The following is a 27,099-nucleotide window of genomic DNA, read 5'->3' as shown; positions in this document are numbered from 1 at the left end:
TCCGAGAGATTCGTAGCGCAATTGAACGCCTGATTGCACAATTATGTATTGAATAGTCTACGATTTGCTGCATTACCGTAAGATAATAAACGAATAATTTTATGAGTTTTGTTTATAATGTATCATGACCCCGACTACTTTAGTCTGACCCCACAAGGGGCATAATTCAAACTACATTTAGCGGAGTTTAAAATCAACATGAACACGGATTTTACTATGTTATTATCACGCAGCCGATAACTGGTACAGTAAATCGTAACAACTCGGCAAATTCGGGGCGTGCTAAAAAGCACAAAACAAGATCTTTTTGGTTCTAAATAATGATATAAACTAACAGATTGATAAATAAGGATTTCACTTTTTAAAGTATATCAAGTTTTATCAAAAATTCCCAAGAAATAAGGAATTACGAATAGAAAACGTTAAATTTTAGCCGATAACTGGTACAGTGCCAGTATAGGAAATTGCATTCTCTAGTATTTTGCAGAAATGCCTGGTAAGGTATCCTAATTTTTTGCAAGAAAGCTTGTCTGAGTAGTAGTAATTAATAAACCATTAACCATAAACCATTCTGGAAAATGTTATATAAAATTAAGGAACATGTCGTCTGACCTTAAAAATGAAGGCCACATGCAAGTTCCAGTAATACATTTAAAAATCATAATTTTCATAACTAAAGGATGATATCCCTTCCCATATAATAATACACATGAGCAGCACTTTATGTGCAATTTGGGGTTGAATTGTTTGCATGTGAATTTAAAGTTAATCCATAATCTTAACATTTCATGTCATAGAAAGTATACTGGTCTAATATAACTATAAATTATGCCCCCTCTTCACAGTGGTTGTTGCCGGCTTTAGATTTGCTTCTGTGTGCCTATACATGTACATAATCATGTGCACGGATTTAGAAAAGGGATGGGAGTGAGGGGTCCAGACCCCCCCCCCCATGAAAATTCATCTTGCACTATTTTATTAGGTAAAAAACAGCTTTAAGGTGGTGCAGGACATCTGAATATTGTGATGTATACTTCCTATTGAAATAAACAATAATAAAAGTATAAATATAATATTTTCCCCCAAAATAATGTTACCTTACATTGAAGCACAATGGGTTAGAGCAATTACATGTCTGTAAGAGCATTGGAGTCAGAGGTGTATTTTTAGTAAATTTACTATTAATATTGTGACGGACCAGACCGGGATTCAAACACGGGCCCCCTGAATCTCTAGTCAGGAGCTCTACCAACTGAGCTATCTGGCGCCGGTATTAGAACCGGTCTGACCGTCACAATATTAATAGTAAATTTACTAAAAATACACCTCTGACTCCAAGTATACATCACAATATGCAGATGTCCTGCACCACCTTAAAGCTGTTATTTACCTAATAAAATAGTGCAAGGGGTTTTGAAGAATAGGTCATAAAAATACATGCATGTTTATTGTTACAAATAACTGATCTTTGTCTGAAGTTACATATGCAACACAGGTCTACAGGTCTCAATAGCCGGTACTAGTTTTACCCAGCTCTTTAATTAGATGGGTTTCACGTGGTGTATACATACATGTATGTGTTTTTCATATGCAGAAAAGGATTAGTTAACATGCATAAACATTTCTTTTGTGATGATCAGCTAAAGGGATTCATATTATGCTCTAATTGGATTATCATTATGATGTTGACCAATATAGGTAAGCATAATACATGTATAGTGAGTATTATAGTAGCACAATATTATGAGACACCGGTATGTACATGTAAGTATACTTTCACTTTCTAAATAAGTGATCTCCCTTTGCTAGCATAATGTATCATCATCTTTTAATATTTAAATAAGCTAATTATCATCGTTTCCTATCCTATTGCATGAATTGTGTAAAGTTTCTGTCATTTTAATTGCAAAAGTTATTTTGTCATTTGTCAGACTTACACTATTGAGTTGACCCCATATTGACCCTATAAAAATTTGTATTAAATTTGTGTATTAATTACATCTATAAGTAAGTGTAGAGACTTATCATTTTTATATGAGTTATAATAGGATGGAAGGGGTCTTTCTTTCTTAATGTATGATAATGAATCAAATACAATGTAGGCCATGACCCTATGGGATTGTTCTGACCCCATGAAACAGGAAAATACAAAATATCTTCTTATGACATTATGATGCATCAAATGGTGTGAAGTACATGACCCCCAGGTGTTGTCTTTAACCCCCCCCCCCCCCCCCCTTATGAAAGAGAAAATGATTATGCACTGTATACATACTTGCCAACCTCCAACATGTGAAAATCTAGCCATGACCAGATTTGGAAAGTAAAAAATCTGGTAATAGCGCGTAACGACATTCACGACATATTTATCATGCATTTCATAGGTATATACAATAGAAATATGTGTTAAAACTTATGTGTAATACTTTATTGCAAAGAAGCATTTTAACTAACAGTTGCTGATTTTGAATTTTGTAAAGTAATCTGACACAGAAAATGGTAGGTTGTGTTCAGCTGGAAAAAAAAAGGCAAAAAGAGTTTCTGCTACATTAACCTTGCTTTTGAACTCTGTAAATGATGGCATGAAAGTTGTAAAAAGCATTCGATCTATACATGACTTAGCGTTTTTGAATGTTAAGTCAGATCATTTTGGGCACAAAATCCAATATTCAAATGTGCGTTACATAGAACGCAAAAGCCTCGTTTTGTACTCGATTACTTTGTTTTACCTATGGGAAATTCATTCATTTTCCCAGATATGTTGATAGGTACAAAAATATCGTTTTCTTTTTGTTGGTTTTGATTCCGCTGGCCCCGATGAAGACCTTTTCTTATTGGAAGCCATCACACTTCATGATTAAACCTTCGCTTAGTCAAAACAACTCACGATAATAATTACACTTAAATAATGTGTCTGTTATAGCCATCGGCATTGTTTACGCGTTACGTAATTCCAAGCTCAGCTTGGGTTCAGATCTGGAAGTCAAACGCGCAACGTAATTTACCAACCAAATCCGGAAATCGGGAGATTTTCAGGTTGTTTGACAAAAATCTGGTGAAAAGCATGACCCACCGGGTCATAAAAAATAATCTGGTGAAGGGTCGAAAAATCGGGTGTGACCTGACGAAATCGGGTCAGTTGGCAAGTATGACTGTATATTTTGATAAACTTTTGAAATCCTCATCCCTAAACCATATAATTTGTTCTTGCTCTTTGTGTCATTGCATATCAAATTGTATATAGGTTATTCCCCCTTGGAGACACCCTGACATTCTAGAACTAGACATAATAAAGAATTTTATCTTATTTATATGTAGTGTTTGATCCATGTGGGTTATTCCTAGCTTAATGATGACAGTGCTTTGTTTAGGAGACTTTACAATTGCCCCAAATAGGCGAATACACATGCATATAACATTCTTTTCATACAGCCTTCGGCATATCGGAGTATCAATAGCATAATTCTTGACTAATTATACTCGGGCTCGCTCTTCAAAGAATTCAAACCATGTGACGTCAGTAGTATATATAGCACCGCCATGTATCTATCACTCATATTTTTTCTTGGCGCACTTCGTGCGGGCTCAGCTTAACTTACGGTTTGTTATCATATTAAAACTGAGACGTTGTCTTTGTTAACACGTGGTTCACGTGTTTGTTCGTTTTTAATGACTTAACTGCTTGAAATTTACGCTGGTGTATATTTCTTATACACACGTGGTTCACGTGTGAATTTCTTTGTTGACATTTTTACATGTCATCTTGTATCGAATCTGGGGACGAGGTCCTCTCTATAATGGCAGACTCTGATAATGATTCGTTTGAGGGTTTCGATAGCGATGCTATTCGAGAAGCAGAAAAAAGACTAGCTAAAAAATTGAACGAAGTTAAAGCAGTTACTAGAGCTAATTCTGCCACAGGTTCTGTGAGCAAAGACTTAAACAATAATGGTAATGACCAGAGTGAATGTGCACCGGCAAGGCCGGTAGCGAGTTCTAAAGGTACAAAACGAAAGAAAGCAAATGGCAATAAAAATAAGACAAAGAAAACGAAGAAAGATGATAAGTTATCTGGTAAAGATATTACCAATGCACTAGTAAACATGGGTCAAGATGAGATAGATAAGTTTAAGGAACTCATGGGCATAAATGATTTAATTGGTTGTATTTACAATTTGCAACAAGATAGTGCAAGTACAAATCAGTCGATAGAACACGAGAGCATCTCTAGTGAGAATGAAAATCAAAACGAGTTTGATTTCTTTGCTGATAATGAATCAGAGAAAGACATAGAATTAAGTGATTGGGCAATACCAGATTGGTTTAGTTCAGATAAGAAAGGGAAAGATATTGATTCTAAACTGGCAGAAATGGTCAATACTTTGTGTATTAAAGAGGGTGAGACATCAAAAATTATTGAAGATAATCCAAGGCCAGCTAATTGCAATAATTTAGTAGCACCTAGGGTCAATACGAACATATGGAACATTTTACCAAAATTTGCCCAGAGTCGTGATTCTGGTTTTCAAGCAGTGCAAAAAACCATTGTTGCTGGTATTACACCTATACTCAGAATTGCTGAAATGATGAAGACAAATGATAAGTTCAAAGAGATAAGAAATCTGTTAAAACAGTCAATTATCGTGTTGTGTAATTCCATCTACCAAATTTCTCAAAAGAGACGATTTTTGATGAGAAGGGTTTTACCCAGTAGATTCCAAGACATATGTAATACATCTCAGCCCGTATCAGAACTTTTGTTTGGGGGCGATATTCAGAAAAAGATCAAAGAATTGTCAGACTTTGATAAATACAAAAGAGACAGGCCAAGGAACAACTCTTTTTATACTAACACAAGAGGAAGAAAGAATTACCCTTACAATTATAATTATGGTAGAGGTAGAGGATCAAACAGACCTTTTTTAGGGGGAAGAAATGCATATGGCAGAGAGATGAGAAATGTGGACAGAAGAGGAAAGAACAGATTTTAGAGAACGATGTGATTAAGGTAGGGAGACTAAAAAATTTTGTTCATGAATGGAAGAAAATAACCAATGATCAATGGGTGTTGAAGACAATTCAAGGTTATGAAATTTCCTTTAATGAATTACCATATCAGAAAAACAGACCTTCTCAAATAGCTTTTGATACATACGAAACATCTCTTGTTGATGAAGAAGTGACTGAATTGTGGAAAAAGGGGGCAATTAGAGAAATTGACCTTTGTGATAGTCATTTTTTATCTAATATATTCGTGGTTCCAAAGAAAAATGGAAAGCTTAGACCCGTTATCAATTTACGATCTTTAAATGAATTTGTTACATATGAGAAGTTTAAACAAGAAAATTTGGGTCAAATTTTAAATCTCATTCAGAAAGGAGATCATTTTTGCAGTGTGGATTTGAAAGATGCATATTTAAGTGTACCTATTGCAAATGAATATCAAAAATATTTATGTTTTCAATGGAAGGAAAGATTCTATTGTTTTGTCGTACTTCCTTTTGGATTGTCTTCAGCACCCAGAATTTTTACAAAGATATTAAAGCCTGTGTATGCTTATTTTAGATCCATGGGTATCAGATGTACATATTATCTAGATGATTCATTAATAATGAACAAAAATATAGATGATTGTAGAAAGAATACTCAGATTATAATGAACACATTGAATACTTTGGGATTTCAAGTGAATCTTGATAAATCTGTGTCAGAACCCACTCAAATTATTGAATTTTTTGGGTTGATTATAGACTCCAGAAGTTTTAAGGTATATTTACCAAAGGAAAAAATTGAGAGATTATTAGAAGTAGCAAGAAAAATAATGGAACAAAGGTTTATTAAAATAAGAGATTTAGCTACTCTCATTGGATTAATTATTCATGCATGTAATGCCATCTCCCCAGGTCAACTTTATTATAGATCTTTGGAAAGGGATAAAATTAAGGCATTAAATAAAAATGACAAAGATTATGAAGGTCAGGCAACTTTATCTACTTTAAGTAGACTTGATCTAAACTGGTGGATAGAAAATATTGAGTTAAAGAATGGCAAACTTATTAGACTATCTCATGTAGATTACTGGATAGAGACAGATGCCTCTCTTAAAGGCATGGGGGCTGTATTTGGAGATAAGAATTTTAGCAAGAGTTGGTCATCAGTGGAGGAGAAATTTCACATTAATTACCTCGAATTATTAGCAATATATTTAGCATTAAAATTCTTCTTTAAAGAGAAACATAATGTTCATATTGGAGTGAAATGTGACAATACAACAGCCATTGCTTATGTCAATAATATGGGTGGAATGATTTCACAAGATATGGATTATTTAGCAAGAAATATTTGGGAATGGTGTTTTAAAAGAAATATCTGGGTGACGTGTCAATACTTGCCTGGTAAATCAAATGAATTAGCAGATTATTTTTCAAGAGAAACATCTAGTTCAGCAGAATGGTCATTGAAACCAGAAATATATGAAAGAATTTTGAAACAATATTTTTCTCCTGATGTTGATCTTTTTGCATCATTTGCCAATCATAAAATTGAAAAGTTTGTTACATGGAAATATTGTCCACAAGCATGGAAAATCGATGCTTTTTCCTTTACATGGAAGAATCTAAATCCATATATATTTCCACCTTTTCATCTATTGGGGAAAATTTTGAATAAAATAATTGAGGATAAGGTCGATAAAGCTATTGTAGTGTTTCCAGTTTGGAAATCTCAATCTTGGTTTCCTTTACTTCTCTCAATGCTCATTTCTGTTCCAGTTAGGCTGCCAAGGCACACAGATTTAATGACAGATGGAGAGCGGAAACATCCCCTCAACAAAACAATCTTACTAGCCGCAGCACTTATATCTGGAAAACATTGGAGAATCGAGGGTTTCCAAAAGACATTAGAATCGTCCTGCTCTCATCATGCAGGAAATCAACAAGGAAGCAGTATGACCTTGCCTGGAAAAATTTCATATTTTGGTGTGATAAACGGAATAGATCTGCAAATGAAATTACTGAGAAAGAACTAATGTCATATTTGTTTAGTATCTTCAAAAATGGAAAATCATATTCCACGATAAATACTCATAAAGTGGCAGTGACTCAGACTTTAGCTCTGAACGATGATAAATGGAGTAAGAATTCTATATCTTTAACTAAGTTTATGAAAGGATTGTTCAACCTGAGACCATCTTTACCGAAATACAAGTTGACATGGGATGTGTCTAAAGTATTAACCTTTTTGAAAAGTTTGTTTCCTTTGGAGTCTTTGGACATTAAATTTCTCACATTGAAACTGTGTACCTTGTTAGCATTGACTACGGCGGCTAGAGCTCAGACATTAGTGTGTATGAATATTAAGAATATGTGTTTAAATTCAGATAGTGTTGTGTTTTATTTTACGTCATTGTTGAAAACATCCAGACCAGGAAGGTCTTATTCTATTTCATTGCAAAAATATAGTGATAAGAAATTATGTGTTGTGTCGACACTTCATGAATATCTCAAAAGAACGAAGAAAAGGAGAAAGTGTGATCAACTTTTGGTGTCATATAAGACTTTCAATAAAGTATCTACTAGTACAGTGGCAAGATGGATCAAAGATGTTATGGGAAGTGCAGGAATAGATATCACTTATTTCAAAGCACACTCTATTCGTTCAGCTGCATCTTCTTCAGCATTAAGGAGTGGTGCCTCATTGACGGATATACTTAAAACTGGTGATTGGTCTTTAAAAAATTCTATTGTAGAGATACATGTAATGTTACAGCAAGTAATAACAACACTAAAACATTTATGAATGCTGTTTTGCAAATGTAGTTGTTGTTGACACAGTATTAAATTGTTTTTTGAATAAATGGTTGATTTAATTTATTGTCAATTCTTTGAACATGCTATTGATACTCCGATATGCCGAAGGCTGTATGAAAAGAATGGGCCCCTCATCCAAGCATACCCTGGATGTGATGGATGAGGGACATTCTTGGAGTACAGCCGGAGGCTGAGGAGTATCAACATTCCCAACCCATGTGAAACATTCATGCCCGCCACTAGTTTCTAATTGACAATAAATTTTCTTTAAATTATGAGTGATAGATACATGGCAGTGCTATATATACTACTGACGTCACATGGTTTGAATTCTTTGAAGAGCGAGCCCGAGTATAATTAGTCAAGAATTATGCTATTGATACTCCTCAGCCTCCGGCTGTACTCCAAGAATGTCCCTCATCCATCACATCCAGGGTATGCTTGGATGAGGGGCCCATTTTGTTTATAAATCTCAAAAATTAAATTAAGCAATTTCAAAAATGTTAATGTGCATTAGGAGAGAAAAAGCAATCAAGAAATGATTTAAAATTTGCTACTGTACACCTGTAAGAATGTAAGAAGACTGTTTCTTTAGAACCAGGTTTGATGGCGGGGGGCAGATGTGGAGTTATGTCTAAACATTTATAATTTTAATCATTTAATGTTGTTAATTTTAACGTGTCAAGAATATTAGTTATGGATCCCAAGGTAAAAATATGACTTCTGATCATATCTAAATAGATCATTTGTCAATTATGCAAGGTGTAATGTGATTAAGAATAACATTTTTTACCAGTTAATAAAACTTTTTAGACCCCAAATTATATTTTGAATTTAATAGATCATTCGACAATGAAGAAAAGTGTAAATGTAACGTTATTTTCATTTTAAGCATATATAAATGCAAGTTTTTTCCTCACATATGTGGGAGTAAAGAAGAAGATTTTTGAAAATTTGGCTTTTTTTTTCTCGCTCTGCCTGTGGTGCCCTGGGGGTGGTAGAGCCATGAATTTCGCAATTTAGATTCCTCTATCTTAACATTTAGATGCTTCAAATCAAAAATGGTAACAATTGGCAATGTAGTTTTTTGTAGAAGTTAAAAATGTAAAATTGTAAAAGCATGACGTACGATGACGGACGTTTACTCAGTTCACTCAGTTACTGAGTTTACTCAGGTGAGTTTAATCAATGGACCGGAACCAAATTCAATCTTGATCTGTATTTTCTTGTTAATAACTTACATATGAAATATCAACTTTATATATGCATCTCTTCAAGAGTTAGACTGCAGAAACTTAGAATTTCACATTTTTTTCAAAGTTCAAGAGGAACAACTCATCAAAAAATAAAAAATCATCGGATCACAACCAAATTTGATCTCAACCTGTACATTCCTATGACACATACTTATATCAAGTTTGAGTTATTTAAATGTGTTGCAACAGGTTGTTGAGATAATGATTGGAAAGTAGATGATGAAGGAATGACAAAAGGATGGAATGATAGAATGACAGAATGGGGTAACACTTTATGCCTAGGCACACCTCACAGCCTTATTAGCATAATCGGAACCTTTCTGGTTTTTATATTCACGAAAGAATTAAAAAACCCGAAAAAGTCAAAACTTCGTATATCTCGGGATTTTAACGAGACCAGTCTTATACTCGTGAAAATCGAGAGAGGAGTTTAAATGGAAAAAGTAAGTAAAAGTTTTTGTTTCTTATATTGGCAAGCTTTTAAATTATATAGAGTTGCAGAACAATTGTTTATTAATGTGAAGTCGAAGTTTGGGGTGATTAGCCTTATCTCGTTAAATTTTGTTCAGCATGAAACAGTCTGAACAGCAATCCTCGATTTTGTCAACAATCTAAAACGTGTTAAGGAGTAGTCATTCGTCGGTAAGAACATACTTACTTACATTGTTAAACTACTCAAAAACTCTTTTAAAAGCCTACAATGCTTTAAGTCTAGTACACATGTTACAAACATTTCGATAATTAATGGTCGTTATGAAATGTGACTTGAAAGACATGTTTTAGTATGAAATGTGTATGCAGGTGTATTATAGTCAGTTTTTACACATATTGTTACGCAGCATACGTTAAAAAAATATTGTATGTTTTTCCTAGAATATTGAGTTTTTGTCAATCATGCTTTCAGTCATTTCCATACAGAATTTCCTCGACACGTACAATGTACACTGTACATGTGGTTTTGATATCTGTATCTCATTCAAACTGTTGACTTTATGTCTTATTTATCTATTAACGATGACAGTGTTTATGAATCAAGGGTCTGCATTTGTTATGTAAATATAACATTATACAATTGAGAGTATGAGAGAGAGAGATAGACTCAGAGTATGAGAGAGATAGACTCAGAGAGAGAGAGAGAGTAATTACAATGTGCATGTAATTGTTATTGATTGCCTTGCTTCCATGAACCATATATATATTTCAATAATGCCACATTGCACTAGAAATATTGCTGACAAAGATGTTGAGAGAGATCATGGAGAGAGAGAGAGAGAGAGAGAGAGAGAGAGAGAGAGAGAGAGAGAGAGAGTGAGTATGAAAAGCCATAACAAATTTTATAGTTATATGTCATTTCCCACTGTTGTTATAGCTGTTATCATGGTAATGTTTTGACCATGTCTCAGATACTGCATGTGCACATAAAAAAGTATAATCTAGGACACACCCTTTTGTTTTGATAATGACAGCATTTAGCTTTGTAATGATAGCTAGTGTATTTTTTTTCTTCTTATCTACAGATTTACATGCGGCTTCCAGATGATCTGAAGATCAGGAATATAGAAAATATTGTCAATTTGATATTGCTAATGACCCAGTCAAGTCTGCTGAAGCCCAGAAGGTACTTCTTTGTCATGTAATAAACTTACAACTTGTCTACCATATGTACAGTACCTGGCCATAATACAGTACCCAAATGGCCGCCGTAAAATCAAAACAAATATACACAAATTTCCTTTCTTGATTTTTCGGTTGTTGTAGAGTAACAAGTTTTGACAGTCACACGCATCCATACATTAGCGTCATAACTGACGTCACGTGCAATAAGGGTTCCACTAGTCTATTCTTAGAATAAAAAATACGTCATACAAAATGGCTCCCAGAGGGAAAGACCTATCAACAGAGCAAAAGCAGACGATTGTTAGTATGAGTAAAAATGGATTAAGTAGCCGGAAAATTTCAGAGTTGATTGGAATTAGCCCAAATACTGTGCAGAAGGTGTTAAAACGGAATTCTGATAGAGGTTCAGTGGAAAACAAGGAAAGATCGGGAAGGAAGAGATTGGTGTCGGACAGGGGGGATCGTGTTTTGGAAAGATTGGTTAAGAAAAACCGGCGACAGACGTTGTCAGATTTAACCAGTGTTTTTAATGATTCTGTACCCGAACAAGTTTCTAGCAGAACAGTTCGACGTAGATTGAAGGAGCAGTGTTATCAGCGATGCTCTGTTTCCAAGAAAATAACGATATCAAAGAACAATCGTCAATCCCGAGTTTCCTGGTCTCGGTCTAAATTAGCTTGGACAGTTGAAGAAAACTGGTCTAAAGTCATCTTTAGCGATGAAATGAAAGTTGTTTTGGGCAAGGACAAGAAAGTTCATGTTTGGAGGAAACCTGGAGAGCGATTTCAACCCACATGTCTTGGTATGTACAGCAGTCCCTCCCCCCACTCTGGCATATCAGCCATGTTTTGGGGCTGTTTATCATACAATGGTGTGGGAACTTTGACCGAAGTTGAGGGGAATATTAATTCCGAGAAGTATATTTCTGTTTTGGATAACAATTTGTGGCCAATTGTTGCGAAAGAATTCAGTGACAGTCCGTGGATGTTGCAAGAAGATAACTGCCCCGTACATCAGTCTAGACAGACGGTTGCATGGAAAGATGAAAATAATATAGATACACTTACATGGCCAAGTCAATCACCAGATATTAACATTATTGAAAATGTATGGAGAACAATTAAGATTCGTTTAGAACACCGCTTACATGAAATCAAAAATAGACAGGACTTGATTCGTGTTGTTAAAGAAATATGGGCCTCGATCACTTCCGACACTATAAAAAGTCTGTATACGTCAATTCCTAAAAGATTAAGGGCTGTAATAAAGGCAAAAGGATATATTACCAAGTACTGATAAGGTAAGAGAAATTTTCTTTAATTCATGTGAAAAAATAACAAACAAATCTTCCAAATGTGAAAAAGTTTTACTGACATGGCGGCCATTTTGCGTACTGTATTATGGCCAGGTACTGTAGATATATTTGGTTTAAGCTGATTGAAAGCCAAGCAAGGTCATCTAAATAGCTACAATGTCTTGTGTAAAAGGGAAAGGTTTATATGGGCATCTTGTTGCAAATCTGCTTGATTATCTGTATTTTAAGGGGTGGGAACCTCTGAAAGGAATACCAGTAGTTTGAAAATATTATAAACTTTAAGAGATGTGTTTTACACTCTCTGAAAAAATGGGATTTGCAGAAATCCCATGAATTTCTTATGATGTTGATAGTTGAAACTCATACAGACAGTCATATGTTACATAAGTGTTACGTAAGTGTTTATGACTTTGATCATTGTTCAATACATTTAATATCTTTCTGTCCACTGGATATCTAATTAAAATATCTTTGAAGTTACACCATTGAAGTTACACATTCATTACATTTATCATGTGTGTGCAGAATTGATTGAGCCAGGTTTCCTGATGTTGTCATATTGATAAGTGATACATTGTACTGCTTTAAAAAGTATATATCTCATGTAACTTACTGGTATATTAGTACATATTTCATTTGTAAAATCATTTGACAAATTTAAAGTGTTTTGTAGTACTGAAATGTTTTTATGGCTTTTAAAATTACTGAAAGTACATGCACATGATGCAACTATCTTTTGACGCTGTATATATAACAAAAAGAAACTGTCAGCTGGGTTTAAAATTAGTGGCAAAATGATGTAATACATGTATGTACAATATTAGAAAAGATTTCATTGTTAGTAATTGCACATTCTTGAAATAACTGCATTGAATATATACATGTATGTATTTGATGAGTGCACAATGTTTGCAAAAATTACATGTAATTCTCTTAACACTTGATGTTTATTCTATTTTAGTTTCCAGACCATGACATTAATGAATATTTCTTGAATGGAATGCATGAGGATTAAAATGGAACCTTATTCTGCCTTTTTACCAACTCACACCATCTTTTCAAGATTTATGGAGCCAACCACAGAAGAATTTGTTCTATGCACATCATTCATAACATTCTTATTTATGTTGCATAACTTTAAATGTTACTGGATGAATTGTGTTCACATAATGAATACCAGCAAACTTTTTATCGAGTGCACTTATTTTGTATTTTTCCTACCCATCCATCTAACATATGTTTTTATATAACATATTCATATACATGTAACATTTTTGGAAACAGCTATTTTTTTTAAATTGGAATTTAGCCTTACTATTTTATACAAGTTTTATTTAATATACTCTTTTGTATACAAACAGAACAAAAATACTTAGTTACAATGGAAAATGGACATAATGTATATAAAAGTGTCTGATAAATGTATAGGTCTTGTTCATGAACAGAAGAAATTGACAGAAAAATATTCAGTTTTAGCCATGAAATACAAATATTAATATTTTTTAAGAATGTTATTTAATCTAAATAAGATATAAAAGTTTTTTCCCCTTTATTCCAATGTTTGGAAACAAATCCAATATATAATTAAAATTGCTGTACAGTATATCCTATTGATTCCTATAATATATCACTTTAGTTTCTTGAACAGCATGTTTATTACTTTTTTTTCTTAAAATGATGTATACAAGGTCATTAATTTATTTTCATTATATTCAACTAGATACAAATAGGCCTTCTGCAACTTTTTCATTGTTTAAATGGTATCGAGTTTTAATTACCTTTCATATGAAAAATGACATCTAAATCTTAAATTGCTGTACATTATATCCTATCCATCTAATGTATCACTTTATTTATGTTGAACTTCGTGTCTATTAGTACTATGATTTTTTTAGAATGATATATGCAATTTCATTAATTTATTTTTCATTTTAAGAAAATTCATTTTAAAAAAGATCTCTTACAACCTGTGTAATTTTTTTTCAGTTTACATAACACAGTGTATTAATTGAATGTAGCTGTGTAGATTTATACATGTACCTACAAGCAATATACATTAATATTCACCAGGTACATGTACCAGCCTACTATATTTGATAATTAAATGTACTTTTTTCATGCATTTTACTCATTGTTATATGTATTATTTATGATTAAAATACTTTGAAAACTTTTCTCAATTTATTTATTTTAATAAGATTAAGAAACCGACTATAGTCAATGCACGTTTTCAAGAGTTGTCTCTCTTGGGGACAATAATGAATGCTCCCCAGGGTTCATGACCCTGAATATTGAGTAGGCTGTGAGGTGTGCTAGGGTTGGATACCGTTAAGGATGAAACGGTACGATACCATACTAGTACATGTACTGGTATTTTTGAAACGATATGGTATTTCTAGCGATACGATACTAGACCTAAATAAATGAGAATGATAATTATTTTTTTCAAGTAATATTTTTTTATCTTTCAGTGTTACTTCAATCTTATAATAAAAGATTAACAAACAAATAAATTGAATCTGATTGTCAAATTTTTAGTAAAGTTCCTTGTGTTTTCCATTTTCCCAGGCAAAATAATTGGCAATGGTTGCAAACACCACCATCTGATTCCCTTCTGAAATGAGACTAGACAACAGAGCGGTTTTACCCGTTTGCCAGCCATTGTTTGGTCGCACTAATTGATGAAATAGAACGGAACTAAATAAAACACTTTTGCATTATTTTGTCTATTAATTTACATTTATTGTCAGTCAGAATAAAATTTAAACACTATAATCGTATATGTATTTTAGTTTTTTTTTAAATTTATGTATTGATTTATTAAAGTATTGGCAGTCGAAACAATTAAGTATCGTACTAAGAATGATTATTAAGCACATATTTCTTTAATTAGCCTATCCTTAAAATACACGGAGAATTCGATATTAGGAAGTCTGAAATCGTTTTTTAAAATCATTTTAAATGTATAAAAAGGTTTCAAGGATACAGAAATACCATTATTAGTACCGGTATTAAATGAAACGGTATTTTACCGGTATTTTTAGAGTTACTAGTTGGTACGGTATTGGTACTGTGTACCACTATCCAACTCTATAAATGCCCTGGTCATTTCATGCCAGGGGCATAAAAATTGGTCAAGGGGTTCTTGAGGGGTTCTTGAGGGGCCTTGCATTTTAAAATTTTTTTTAGGCACAATGCATTCTATCTGTACACTATAAAAATGAACACTCAGCACCACCTCTTTGAATCTTCAGCTCAGTTTAGAGCAAATAAATATTCTTTGTATATTAATCATAGAAAATGTTCATTCTGCTCAACAAACCTTTTAGAGGGCACATAGTCTTCTTTCTTCGCTGTGGCGTTACATGCAATTCCAGCTACAGTCACATTATTTTCAATGTCAGAGAATTTGACACCGAGATTGGAACCATAAATAGTCACAACTGTACCACCAAGAAAATGACCAGACTGGGGAGATATCTGCAAGATAAAAACCACCATCATCATGTTAATTTAATAATATGTAAAATTATCATTTACTTGAAAGCTTAAGCCTTAAGATGCATTAAACTTATAAATTAACTGATTTTTTACATGGTTTGCAGTTACTTGGAAGGCTCCTGTTACACATTGTGTGAAAGGCTAATAAACTCGTCATATTAAGAAAAACAATTTGATTTAAAATATAAACATTTCAAATATCTGTACAGTAGATTTTTATCATTCTAAAAAGGGACATGTAATCCAGCTGATATGAAACTTATTTGATAAGATTTCATCTATTTGAACAGGAAACAAGAGACCAACAGGCCTTAACTGCCACCTGAGTACCATAGCCAATTAATACACAGACCTTTTGAGGATTCTCATACATGCATTAATTATTGAGCTTAATTCTGCTTTAAAAAAAAATCTAAAATATGGTAATGACCACCACCTTCATACCTGAATTCTTACAACAAGGACATTGATAGGAAATAATTGTCCTATATTTGTTAACGTTCAAGATACTGGTAGCTTTTATGTTCATTGTGTGGATATATAAAAGCGAGGTAAAACCAGATGCGATTGGGAAAGTTCTGCTTGCGCATGAGCTAGGCTGGTTCCTGGGCTGAATTACGGGTAGTCTAGGGAACCAGGGTGACACATGTTTATCCGAATCAGGATCAAAGTTCTATGCCATGAACAAATGTTAAAGTTGAAAGGTGCTGAGATTATGAAGGTGTCGGAAAACAGAGTAGAAACCAAGTACTCCTTTTAAAGAAATGATCAATATGTTATATCAACTGTCAGCATCATATGTAATGCCAAAACTACAACATGCTTCAAATATATAGCATAAATCTCAATGTTTTGTTGTTTTCCAAAATAGCTTATCTTTTCTTTTAGGCGAGGCTAATGTAATTCTGAATAACATTTTTACGCATCTAAAGCAAAACACCACTGACCCAATATCAAACTTGACCTAAATAATATCATGATAAACCTGTATACCAAATTTTATTTCAAAATGTTCATCCTCTGCGAAGAAAATGAGCGGAAACTGCAAATAACTGGAATTTTTCTGCGTCCAAGAGCCATTACTCAATCGAAAAAAGCTCGATCATACCGAATATCGAACATGACCTATATATTATCATGATAAACCTGTATACCAAATTTCATTTCAATATGTTCATCCTCTGTGAAGAAAACGAGCGGAAACTGAAAATAACTGGATTTTTCTACGTCCAAGGGCCATAATTCTGTCCAAGATGGCTTGATCGTACCCAATATCAAACTTAACCTAGATATTATCATGATTAACCTGTATACCAAACTTCATTTCAATATGTTCATCCTCTGCGAAGAAAATGAGCTGAAACTGCAAATAACTGGAATTTTTCTATGTCAAAGGGCCATAACTCTGTCCAAAAAATGCTAGATTGTATCCAATATTGGACTTGACCTAGATATCATCATGATAAACCTGTATAACAAATTTCATTTCAATATGTTCATCATTTCAATATGTTCATCCTCTGTGAAGAAAATGAACGGAAACTGTTGGTGGACCGACTGACAGCAGCAAAGCAATATGCCCTCCCTTTTTCGAAGGGGGGCATAAAAAGGTGTTACATAGCTAGGGATTTAGCGAGGCTGAGGACAGATCGAGTATGCACGCTTTCACGCAGCGTTTCATTTGTATTGTGACATCATCTTATTGCTTGGTTGACACCATGGCGTGATAGTTTCAACTGCAGATATTCAGTGAAATTTTTTGAAAATAGCTTGCTTGATGCGTAAAATTTATATTATATTGTGGAATAAACATAAATGTCTCGAAGTATAAGCTAAATTTGGGCTCGATTTGAAAACGTGAAGAGGGTTTAGCAAGCTCTGTCACATTTTCTTAACCCGCCTAAATATAGCTTAATTATATAAGATGTTATATATTTATTTATTACTTAAATATGTCTGAATGTTTTAATAATACACCATTTCCGCCTTTGTCAAATAAAAAATAGCCATTATCTGACAAATCTGGGAAATTGGGCATACAAAAAACAACTTTGATAAGACCCCTGGAACAAAACAGGAGGTAAAAGATTTTTTTTATTTGACCATTTGATGCCTATGGAAGCGTATTAGTGCCACATATACACTTAAAATAAAATTTACAGATCTGTAAAATTCACAGATTAATCTGTAAATTTTACACTCTAAACTTTAAAGTGTTACAAAATATACACTTTAATCTGTAAATTTTACACTTAAAAAAGTTAAATTTACACACTTTCCTGTAAAATTGGCTCATAGATACACATACATTGGAGAGTATTTATCATTTCCGATGGTTTGATCGAAGCATTATGGACTGAAATATTTTAATTAGTAAATATTTCAAACTTTGTCTTAAATACAGTGACATCATTACACAGTGATATTTAAACAAACCGTGGAATTTTCAAATAGATATAAGTGGTTTTATGCCTCGGCTTCATTCCACACTTTTTTATGATGATTTTACAATAAAAATAACAAATAGTGTTGAAATACTGATCATTCAAAGAATATACATTATGTGACATTCTGTCTAAACCTCGATTTAGCATAAGTACGTTCAGTACTTTGAGTTGTGTACGTACTACAAAAACTTGATTAAATAAAATTGTACTGTATACAAATGAATAAAATTGATGCTTTAAACTAGTAAAAGTCTTGTATACATTTAGCAGGCTTGAAGACTGTGTATTTGCATAAAAGTGAACAAAAAGTTTTACAGATTAAAGTGTAAATTTTACAGATTAAAGTGTGAATTTTACAGATTAAAGTGTGAATTTTACACTTTAAAGTGTGAATTTTACACTTTAAAGTGTGAATTTTGCACTTAATGGTGTAAATCTTACAGATTAAATGTGAATTTTACAGATTATAGTGTAAAATTTACAGATTAAAGTGTAAATTTTACAGATTAAAGTGTAAAATTTACACTTTAAAGTGTAGAAAATAAAAAAATGTGAAGTGTATATGTGGCACTAATACGCTTCCGTAGATGCCTTTTAGCAATAACTTTAATATGTAGAACAGAAAAATAAATCCCTAGGGCAGAAGTTTTATAAAAAAATGTAAAAAAAAAAAAAAATGTGCAAAATTTATACATTTCAAGCAAAATCCCATAGGGTCCTATGTTAAAAATCAACAAACTTTGAGATGACCCCTTAAACAAACGGTGTGGTGAATGTCTTATTTTTTTTCTCTTAAAATAATAATTATATCAGTAGAAATTAATGTAAAAAATTTCATTCAAAAATCTGGGGCAGAACAAATTAGACCCGGCCTCATTACTGAGATATCCAGAACTTATACTCTGTGTAAATTATTGACCTCTATGAGAGAAATTAGTTTTCAAAATTTTTGTCGGTTTTTGCAAAATTCGACCCCAGGGCCAGGGTGCCCCCCTCCTCCCCCAAATTCTATCTTAATTTATTACTTTGAATAAAACCTGTCAAAATATCTTAGATTTTTTTTAGGGGCCGGCCGGTCCTGAAGCATATCTAGGCCAAAACCATGAAGAATTATACAATTTTACTGAGAAAATGCTGTTTTCACCAACTTTGAAGATTAATAAAAAGGCAAGAGCAGTATGATAGGTTCAAAATGCAAATTCGAAAAGTTTAGAATTTTGTACAATTGGTTTCCTTAATTTTCACAACTTTGAATCTCCTTTGCGTGTTTTGTGCTAAGTTTGGTTGAAATTAGTTAAGTGGTTCGGGAGAAGATGTTAAAAATGTGAAAAGTTTACATACGGACGGACAGATGGACAGACAGACGACAGACAAACTGTGATCAGAAAAGCTCACATGAGCGAAAAACTGCTTTGGTTGTTCTGTTTTAAATAAATTTAAAAAACTTATTTAACTTTTTAAATATTTTAACTTCTTAATTACGACATATGATGCACACTCCACAACTACGGAAGAAGACCAATCGCAATAGTTCATCTGAGGGACTATGTTAAAAGTGTGACTAACTTTTTTTTCTCAGAGCTTTGAATGGTCTGATTACATTCTAAACAAATTAATAATAGAGCTTTTCACACATTTAATAACAATACTACTGCTGCAACATTAACATGCATATTTCTTACATGAGTGACACTTGGAGCTGGACATGATGATGTAGCACAGTTCTGCTGAGTGTAGACACACTGACCCTCACACCATTTACAGTTCATGGCCGGTTTTGTGAGTTCTAGATTTCTACAAACACTGCAGTCCTTTTTGGCCTGTTCTATGCAGCTGTACAATGTCACTGTGAAAAACAACACCCATTACATTCATTAGATGCACTCAAATTTAGATCCTAGGCATGAGTATTGTATGTAAGTACAAGCACAGTATATTATAATTTAAGATTTTATTAGTCAATTTAGAATTTAAAGGAACAACTTAATTTGTACTACTAAAATGAATGTATGTTTTAACATGAAGAATCGGCACTTTTTTACATGTGATTAGCAATGTCATTATTAAAAATAGTATGCATAGAAAACTGTTCCAATTCATGGTGAATTTGTATGTATTCCATGGTGTCAAGTGAATATATTGAGCCATATAATTTAATGGCTTGGAATTCACATATCAAATTTCCAAGGCCAGTGTTTAGAAGACTCATAGAATGTGAACAGTATATTTTTCACTCAATTCCTCTTTATTTTGTTCATTTGATTGTTTAAGAGAGCTCGATGGTCGTGGCCATGTTTTATAATGTGATGATCTCCTTAGAAGAAGAGCTCTATATATACCTAAATTTAAAACTTTTAGTTATCAATGTTAAAAAAAAACAACCAAAAAAACCACATGCTTTATACCATATGTGCTAGTATCTGACTAAGAGTTTATTAAAAAAAACCATTCATGTCAGAGTATACATACATGAGTATTTTGAAGCCATTAATAATTGTTAAAATTTTGAATTCCAAATGACATCTGATGGAACATTCACATGAATGCTAAACTGTTTATATGAAACAATTCTCCCAAATAAGTTGCATGCTTTTTTTGGTGCATTAGTATGTTTCAGGGTCTGTAGCATCGTTTCAGTAGCATTACGCCAAGTCTTTTTAAAGGGGCATGGTCACGATTTTGGTCAAAAATTATTTTTCCGATTGTATTATTTACAATGCTTCATAAAGGCATTTTTAATAGGCAACCACAATTTGAGTGCCATTTGTTAAGTTATGAGCAAGTTACAAAGCTTAAAATTCTTTGCTATGTAAACAAAGCGTTTGTTTACATTTTGAACGTTGAAGTAAAAATGTCAGTTTTAAACCAAAAACGAATAGGTTAAACATTAGGAACTGTTTATCCATGCTTAAAATAAATAAAAAGATTGACAAATAAGCTGGAAAAAGATTTTAACTAGTATATTTAACCTATGTAAACAAAAACAGGGCACGAGCCTTGTTTACATGACAAAGAATTGTGAGCCCTGTATCTTGCTTATAACTCTACGAATGACTCTCAAATTTTACTTGATCATTAGAAATGCATTTCTAAAGCATTGTAAATAATCAAAACATAGAAATAGAATTTGACCAAATTCGTGACCATGCCCCTTTAAACTAGATTTTAAAGTGCATAATAATATATATGTGGATGTTGGTCTCTGGTAAGTAATAAATGATATTAACTAAAATGAAAAAGACATAAACAATATCCACACATGCGAAAAAAAAAAATTACCAAGAGTAAACAAGAATAGAATTCCTGGGTCCCCCGCCGGTCAAGCAGTATACTAGTATCGAGTCTATCGACCAAGGCTGATTTAGGAACTTGACCAAGGTATGAGTGGTATAAACATTTGGTATAAATTTAATGAAAATCCGTCAAAATTTGTAGGCATGAGAGCACTTACAAGGTTAATTTTTTGATAAAACGGAGTCATTATTGTGGTCAAAGTCCCATATCTCCAACAACAAGAGGCCCATGGGCCACATCGCTCACCTGAGGAACAATAGGTATGATAAAATCAGCTTAATGGAGTCATAATACAAACTATCTGGACAATGTACAATAATACATGTTGATCCTGTATAAATAAAATCCATTTTTCCCCTGGATATTCTTATGTTTATAATCATCTTTTCTAACAGGATGATTTTATAGTCATATCATATGTTGAGTATTGCAGTTCTAAAAAAAATCCTTAACAATTGTTTATATATGGGATATAAACGTACATAAACTCTGAACCTTCTTGTGAGGCCAAAGAATTGTCCTGGGGCCAAAGTTTTAACAATTGTAAAGAATCATCTGGCTGATTAGTTTCTGAGAAGAAGATTTTTAAAGATTTACCATATATATTCCTTTGTTAAACTTTGACCCCCCCATTGTGGCCCCACCCTACCCCAGGGATCATGATTTTCACAACTATGAATTTACACTAACTGAGGATGCTTCCACACAAGTTTCAGCTTTCCTGGCTGATTAGTTTCTGAGAAGAAGATTTTTAAAGATTTACTCTGTATATTCCGATGTAAAATTTCAACCCCATATTGTGGCCCCACCCTACCCCCGGGGGTCATGATTTTCACAACTATGAATCTACACTACCTGGGGATGCATTCACACAAGTGTCAGCTTTCCTGGCTGATTAGTTTCTGAGAAGAAGATTTTTAAAGATTTACTCTATATATTCATATGTTAAACTTCGACCACCCATTGTGGCCCCACCCTACCCCAGAAGGTCATGATTTTCACAACTTTAAATCTACACTACCTGAGGATGCTTCCACACAAGTTTCAGCTTTTCTGGCTGATTAGTTTCTGAGAAGAAGATTTTTAAAGATTTACTCTATATATTCCTATGTAAAATTTCAACCCCATATTGTGGCCCCACCCTACCCCCGGGGGTCATGATTTTCACAACTATGAATCTACACTACCTGGGGATGCATTCACACAAGTGTCAGCTTTCCTGGCTGATTAGTTTCTGAGAAGAAGATTTTTAAAGATTTACTCTATATATTCATATGTTAAACTTCGACCACCCATTGTGGCCCCACCCTACCCCAGAAGGTCATGATTTTCACAACTTTAAATCTACACTACCTGAGGATGCTTCCAAACAAGTTTCAGCTTTTCTGGCTGATTAGTTTCTGAGAAGAAGATTTTTAAAGATTTACTCTATAAATTCCTATGTAAAACTTCGAACACCCATTAAGGCCTACCCTACCCTCGGGGATCATGATTTTCACAAATTAGAATCTACACTACCTGAGGATGCTTCCACACAAGTTTCAGCTTTCCTGGTCTAATGGTTCATGAGAAGAAGATTTTCAAAGATTTACTCTATATATTCCTATGTTAATTTTCGACCCCCAATTGTGGCCCCACCCTACCCCCGGGGGTCATGATTTTCACAAATTAGAATCTACACTACCTGAGGATGCTTCCACACAAGTTTCAGCTTTTCTGGCTGATTAGTTTCTGAGAAGAAGATTTTTAAAGATTTACTCTATGTATTCCTATGTAAAAATTCGATCCCCCATTGTGGCCCCACCCTGCCCCCGGGGGTCATGATTTTCACAACTTTGAATCTACACTACCTGAGGATGCTTCCACACAAGTTTCAGCTTTCCTGGTCTTATGGTTCATGAGAAGAAGATTTTTAAAGATTTACTCTATATATTCCTATGTAAAATTTCGACCCCATATTGTGGCCCCACCCTACCCCCGGGGGTCATGATTTTCACAACTTTGTATCTACACTACCTGAGGATGCTTTCACACAAGTGTCAGCTGTCCTGGCTGATTAGTTTCTGAGAAGAAGATTTTTAAAGATTTACTCTATGTATTCATATGTTAAACTTCGACCACCCATTGTGGCCCCACCCTACCCCCAGGGGGTCATGTTTTACAAATTAGAATCTACACTACCTGAGGATACTTCCACTCAAGTTTCAGCTTTTCTGGCTGATTAGTTTCTGAGAAGAAGATTTTTAAAGATTTACTCTATATATTCCTATGTTAAATTTCGACCCCCCATTGTGGCCCTACCCTACCCTCGGGGGTCATGATTTTCACAAATTAGAATCTACACTACCTGAGGATGCTTCCACACAAGTTTCAGCTTTCCTGGTCTTATGGTTCATGAGAAGAAGATTTTTAAAGATTTACTCTGTATATTCCTATGTTAAATTTCGACCCCCAATTGTGGCCCCACCCTACCCCCGGGGGTCATGATTTTCACAAATTAGAATCTACACTACCTGAGGATGCTTCCACACAAGTTTCAGCTTTCCTGGTCTTATGGTTCATGAGAAGAAGATTTTTAAAGATTTACTCTATATATTCCTATGTAAAACTTCGACCCCCCATTGTGGCCCCATCCTACCCCCAGGGGTCATGATTTTCACAAATTAGAATCTACACTACCTGAGGATGCTTCCACACAAGTTTCAGCTTTCCTGGTCGTATGGTTCATGAGAAGAAGATTTTTAAAGATTTACTCTATATATTCCTATGTTAAATTTCGACCCCCCATTGTGGCCCCACCCTACCCTCGGGGGTCATGATTTTCACAAATTAGAATCTACACTACCTGAGGATGCTTCCACACAAGTTTCAGCTTTCCTGGTCTTATGGTTCATGAGAAGAAGATTTTCAAAGATTTACTCTGTATATTCCTATGTAAAACTTCGACCCCCCATTGTGGCCCCACCCTACCCCCGGGGGTCATGATTTTCACAAATTAGAATCTACACTACCTGATGATGCTTCCACACAAGTTTCAGCTTTCCTGGTCTTATGGTTCATGAGAAGAAGATTTTTGAAAATTTCTTGAAAATTTTCATAAATTTCTAATTATCTCCCTTTGCAAAAGGGCGTGATCCTTAATTTTCACAAATTTAAATCCCCTTAGGCTAAGGATGCTTTGTGCCAAGTTATGTTGAAATTGGCCCAGTGGTTCTTGAGAAGATGTTGAAAATGTGAAAAGTTTACAGACAAACGGACAGACGGACGGACGGACAGACAGACAGACAGACGGACGACAGACAAAATGTGATCAGAATAGCTCACTTGAGCTTTCAGCTCAGGTGAGCTAAAAAGTATCGACCAATGCTGATTTTCGAACTTGACCAAAGTATTAGTGGTATAATCATTTGGTATGAATTTAATGAAAATCCGTCAAAATTTGTAGGCATGAGAGCGCTTACAAGGTCAATTTTTTGATTAAACGGAGTCATTATTGTGGTCAAAGTCCCATAACACCAACAAAAAGTATCAACCAATGCTGATTTTCGAACTTGACCAAGGTAATAGTGGTATAAACATTTGGTATAAATTTAATGAAAATCCATCAAAATTTGTAGGCATGAGAGCGCTTACAAGGTCAATTTTTTGATAAAACGGAGTCATTATTGTGGTCAAAGTCTCATAACTCCAACAAAAAGAGTCGATCGACCAATGCTGATTTTCGAACTTGTCCAAGTTAATAGTGGTATAAACATTTGGTATAAATTTAATGAAAATCCGTCAAAATTTGTAGGCATGAGAGCGCTTACAAAAAAGTGTGATGGACGGACGGACGGACCCACGGACGGACGGACGCCCGGCATTTCTATGTCCCCGCTCCGCGTTGCGGCAGGGGACAACAAATAAATGTAGTGGAAAATAGTCGTTAATCATATATTTTTTTCAATATCGAAAACAATGTTTATGTACATGCTTGCTTATCACAAATCATGCAGTATTGCAATAAAATGCAAATGAAGTTTACTTTTATTGCACGTTAAAAGACATTACCCTAAAACCTTGAAAATAAGTCACAGCTTATATCAAGTTTTGGTAAGAAAAAGGGGGCCTATTTTCAAAACCATCTTTTTTTCAAATCGTGGCTTATTATCCAAACAAAAAACTGGTGAGCAACGACAGCATATATAATCACGGCTTTTTATCAAAACAATGAATTGTAATCAATTGATTGTGAACTAATTGTTTGTTCTAAAAATCTTTTAAAACACAGTGAGTTTTTAGCAATTGAGACTACTAGATGTAATCCTACTCCAAGTAAAAGTTATAACAGAGAAATTAAACTAAGGGTTCTGGAGCATTACATGGAGCTGTCACTTGGCAATGCGAAAAATCATGACTGGCTTATTTTCAAAACAGGCTTATTTTCCAGTAATTTTCAAAGCAAGAAAAAAGTGGCTTATATTCAAAATTTTTAAATCAAGCAAATTTTCAAGGTTTTAGGGTATTCAGTCATAAAGCCACAAGTGGAAAAGCAAAGCTTCTTTTTCCTTGGTGAGGATATCAACATGTCTTGTAGCTAATGAAATCACTGGAAGTAGTTTCTTTATAAATTATCATTCAATTTAAAACACATGCTTGAAAACTTATCATTTATAAGACTTAAAAAAATGTTTGTATGCATGCCCCTGAAACAGGTCATAGGCTAATTTCAGACTACATTGGCTTCCTGAATGACTATCCATCAATTTGAAAACATATTCTGAAAAGCAGTAGATTTTCAAATACAAGTGGTAGGCAGGAGATAGAGTTAAAAAGCAGGAGACTAATTCTGCTTAAAGTGGCAGAATTAATAAGTATGATTCTGAAAAGCAATCTTTTTCACTGTCTAGCTGACTCAACAGTATCTTCTCATTACAACAATTCAACTCTTACATGTTAATCCATCATTTTCAATGTTGAACTTCTGCGCTGTCCACACCACTATCATTTTAGCATCATATAAACCACTGGGTAAATTAATATCTGAAATCTAAATTCACAAAAAGGAACATTTAACACAATTCATTAAAACATAGGATGTACATGTAATATCATACAAATACCTATAAGAGCAATAATAAATAACAAATATACCAAGCATAGGTAACATTGTCACCTGAGAATTGTTGACCTGGATCAATGATGGCTTTTGAAGGTATGAAAAGTTTAGCAGTCATTCATATTCTTTATCAAATAAATACTATAGACATAAAACCATGTGTGCAAGGATTGAATAAGATGATTTCAAAAAATGAGTTAAGAAATTATTGCCAAATATACAGACCCTGAAACGTACTACTACACCACACGCTCGCTGCACGCTCGCCACACGCTCGCTAAACGGTTCACACCAAATGCTGAACGGTTTACACGAAACGCTGCACGCTTTGCCCGAAACGCTACACGATTTACACGAAACGCTGAACGGTTTACATGAAACGATTCTCGCAGGAAACGATTTGCTCGCTTTTCACACGCTTTAGACACGCTTTTATCCTTATCGATTCGGGTGCTCTCGGATTTTTACCCTGAATCTGTTTGTAAGAATTAATTTTAAGAAAACACGAAATAATAGAAATTCTGATATTAGAAACATATATGTACATAAGTATTGAATTGATCAATAAAATTCATTTGGTACTTATATTTAAAGCAAAAAATTATTTATTCATAGAATTTGCCAAAAATACTACTTCTATAAATATATTTATTGCTCAAAAGAAATATCCATGATTCTTATTAGTGCCGTAAATAATAAAATTCCAGAGAAAAAAGTTACCGTAACCCAATATTCAATACCAAAAATAAAATCCGTATGATTA

General features: G+C 33.8%; 2 protein-coding genes and 1 long non-coding RNA gene across 10 annotated transcripts in view; 2 read left to right on the top strand and 1 right to left on the bottom strand.

Annotated features, from left to right (window-relative positions):
• Positions 1 to 27,099, bottom strand: part of LOC128158169 (plexin-B-like) — a 342,553-nt gene that overhangs the window by 162,925 nt on the left and 152,529 nt on the right. For all 6 annotated transcript variants that reach the window (XM_052820921.1, XM_052820923.1, XM_052820920.1 and 3 more), the window contains 3 exons: positions 26,171 to 26,267; positions 19,627 to 19,790; positions 15,319 to 15,476 (listed from right to left, as the gene is read on the bottom strand). In XM_052820921.1, the coding sequence (XP_052676881.1) occupies positions 15,319 to 15,476; positions 19,627 to 19,790; positions 26,171 to 26,267 (419 nt within the window). The remainder of the gene's footprint in view (positions 1 to 15,318; positions 15,477 to 19,626; positions 19,791 to 26,170; positions 26,268 to 27,099) is intronic.
• Positions 3,492 to 6,906, top strand: LOC128158173 (uncharacterized). Of its 2 annotated transcripts, none has more exons than XM_052820928.1 (2): positions 3,492 to 5,008; positions 6,771 to 6,906. In XM_052820928.1, the coding sequence occupies exon 1, from the start codon at positions 3,756 to 3,758 to the stop codon at positions 4,989 to 4,991; it is 1,236 nt and encodes a 411-aa protein (XP_052676888.1). In that variant the 5' UTR covers positions 3,492 to 3,755; the 3' UTR covers positions 4,992 to 5,008; positions 6,771 to 6,906. The 2 variants fall into 2 exon arrangements, with proteins under 2 accessions (XP_052676888.1, XP_052676889.1); XM_052820929.1 differs by having other exon boundaries at positions 6,775 to 6,890.
• Positions 9,354 to 14,130, top strand: LOC128158177 (uncharacterized). Of its 2 annotated transcripts, none has more exons than XR_008239929.1 (3): positions 9,354 to 9,507; positions 10,582 to 10,682; positions 12,958 to 14,130. It is a non-coding gene; the product is annotated as an uncharacterized LOC128158177 (long non-coding RNA). The 2 variants fall into 2 exon arrangements; XR_008239928.1 differs by having other exon boundaries at positions 9,354 to 9,706.

Source organism: Crassostrea angulata, chromosome 8, assembly GCF_025612915.1.
Source record: "Crassostrea angulata isolate pt1a10 chromosome 8, ASM2561291v2, whole genome shotgun sequence".
NCBI lineage: Eukaryota > Metazoa > Mollusca > Bivalvia > Ostreida > Ostreidae > Magallana > Magallana angulata.
Note: the sequence above shows the minus strand (reverse complement) of the source record. Positions and strands in the feature narration are given on the sequence as shown.

Coding starts and splice junctions, on each gene's coding strand:
- LOC128158173 (XM_052820928.1), top strand. CDS start 3,756: ATGTCATCTTGTATCGAATCTGGGGACGAGGTCCTCTCTATAATGGCA.